The 1,169-nt window shown below is 48.2% G+C and overlaps 1 protein-coding gene across 1 annotated transcript; it reads left to right on the top strand.

Moving 5' to 3' along the window:
• Positions 1 to 511: 511 nt before the first annotated feature.
• On the top strand, positions 512 to 1,163 carry LOC129670245 (eosinophil cationic protein-like; the record flags this gene model as incomplete). Its single annotated transcript, XM_055598724.1, has 2 exons — positions 512 to 578; positions 762 to 1,163. A coding segment is annotated over exon 2 (396 nt), but the record flags the coding sequence as incomplete, so codon positions are not given.
• Between the last annotated feature and the right edge of the window lie 6 nt (positions 1,164 to 1,169).

The following is a 1,169-nucleotide window of genomic DNA, read 5'->3' as shown; positions in this document are numbered from 1 at the left end:
TTACAGACTTTTGTAAGCCACCCAGCATAGGTGCTGGAACCTAACTTGGGTCCTGTATAAGAGCAGCAAGTGCTCCTAACCACTGAGCCATCTCTCCAGACCACAACTTTATATGATTTTTAAGATGAGAGACAGAAATGTAAATATCTCTTGTAAATCTGGTTTCCAAGGCTCTGTCTCCTCTAAGTACCTAGCCAGGCTGCTAGGAACCCTGCTCTGCCCATCACAGAAACACAGGCACAAAATCTGCAGCCAGTCGACAGAATACAGAGATTTCTAGGCAGAGTTCACATTCAGACCTCAACTACCCTGCACAAGATGACGTGGAACTAGACTTCCTTACAATGGGGCCAGCAGCACTGTTGATTGGCCAAGCGAAGGAACAGAAGGCCGTTTGCCCAATGGGCAATATGCCAATCAGTGGGTTCTGCATGTTGAAGACTCCAAGCCACTTGGCTCTGCCGGCTCCACACACAGGGGCTGCTCTATATCTATGGGACCAAGTGGAGCTCACCCATCATCCCTGATTTCCAGGACAACCAGCATTGCGACCTCACAGGAGCCACAACCTAGACTGGGTAAGAGACTGACTGTCTAGGACTGGGGCAGGAGGGCTAGCAATAGGGCAGGAGGGCTAGTGATGGGACAGTGTCCAGGAGAAATGGAACTGTGAGCCCACAGTGACAGCAGAGGGCTGTCAGGGAGAGAGAGGAAAAACCGGGCCAAGAGGAAGAGTTGACACTTCTGCTCTGTTCTCACAGGAAAACATGGGTCTGAAGCTGCTTGAGTCCCGACTATGTCTCCTGTTGCTGCTGGGACTTCTCCTGATGGTTGCCTCATTCCAGGTTCCACCTGGTTTAACCCCTTCCCGGTGGTTCACAATCCAGCACATAAGGACTAGTGCTACCATCCAATGTGATGGCGCAATGCTGGGGGTTAACAGATACACAAGAAGATGCAAGGACATAAATACTTTCCTTCATACACGTTTTGCTAATGTGGTTAATGAGTGTTTCAATAGAGATACTAACTGCAAGAACGAACGAACAATTTGTCATGATAGTTCATCTCAAGTATCTATAACTTACTGTAACCTCACAACTCCGTCAGCAAATTATATAAAATGCAGATACCAAACGACACACGACATGAAGTCCTACACAGTGGCT

The sequence above is a fragment of the Psammomys obesus genome, unplaced genomic scaffold (assembly GCF_907164565.1).
Source record: "Psammomys obesus unplaced genomic scaffold, mPsaObe1.curated_primary_1811, whole genome shotgun sequence".
In the NCBI taxonomy this organism is placed as follows: domain Eukaryota; kingdom Metazoa; phylum Chordata; class Mammalia; order Rodentia; family Muridae; genus Psammomys; species Psammomys obesus.
Note: the sequence above shows the minus strand (reverse complement) of the source record. Positions and strands in the feature narration are given on the sequence as shown.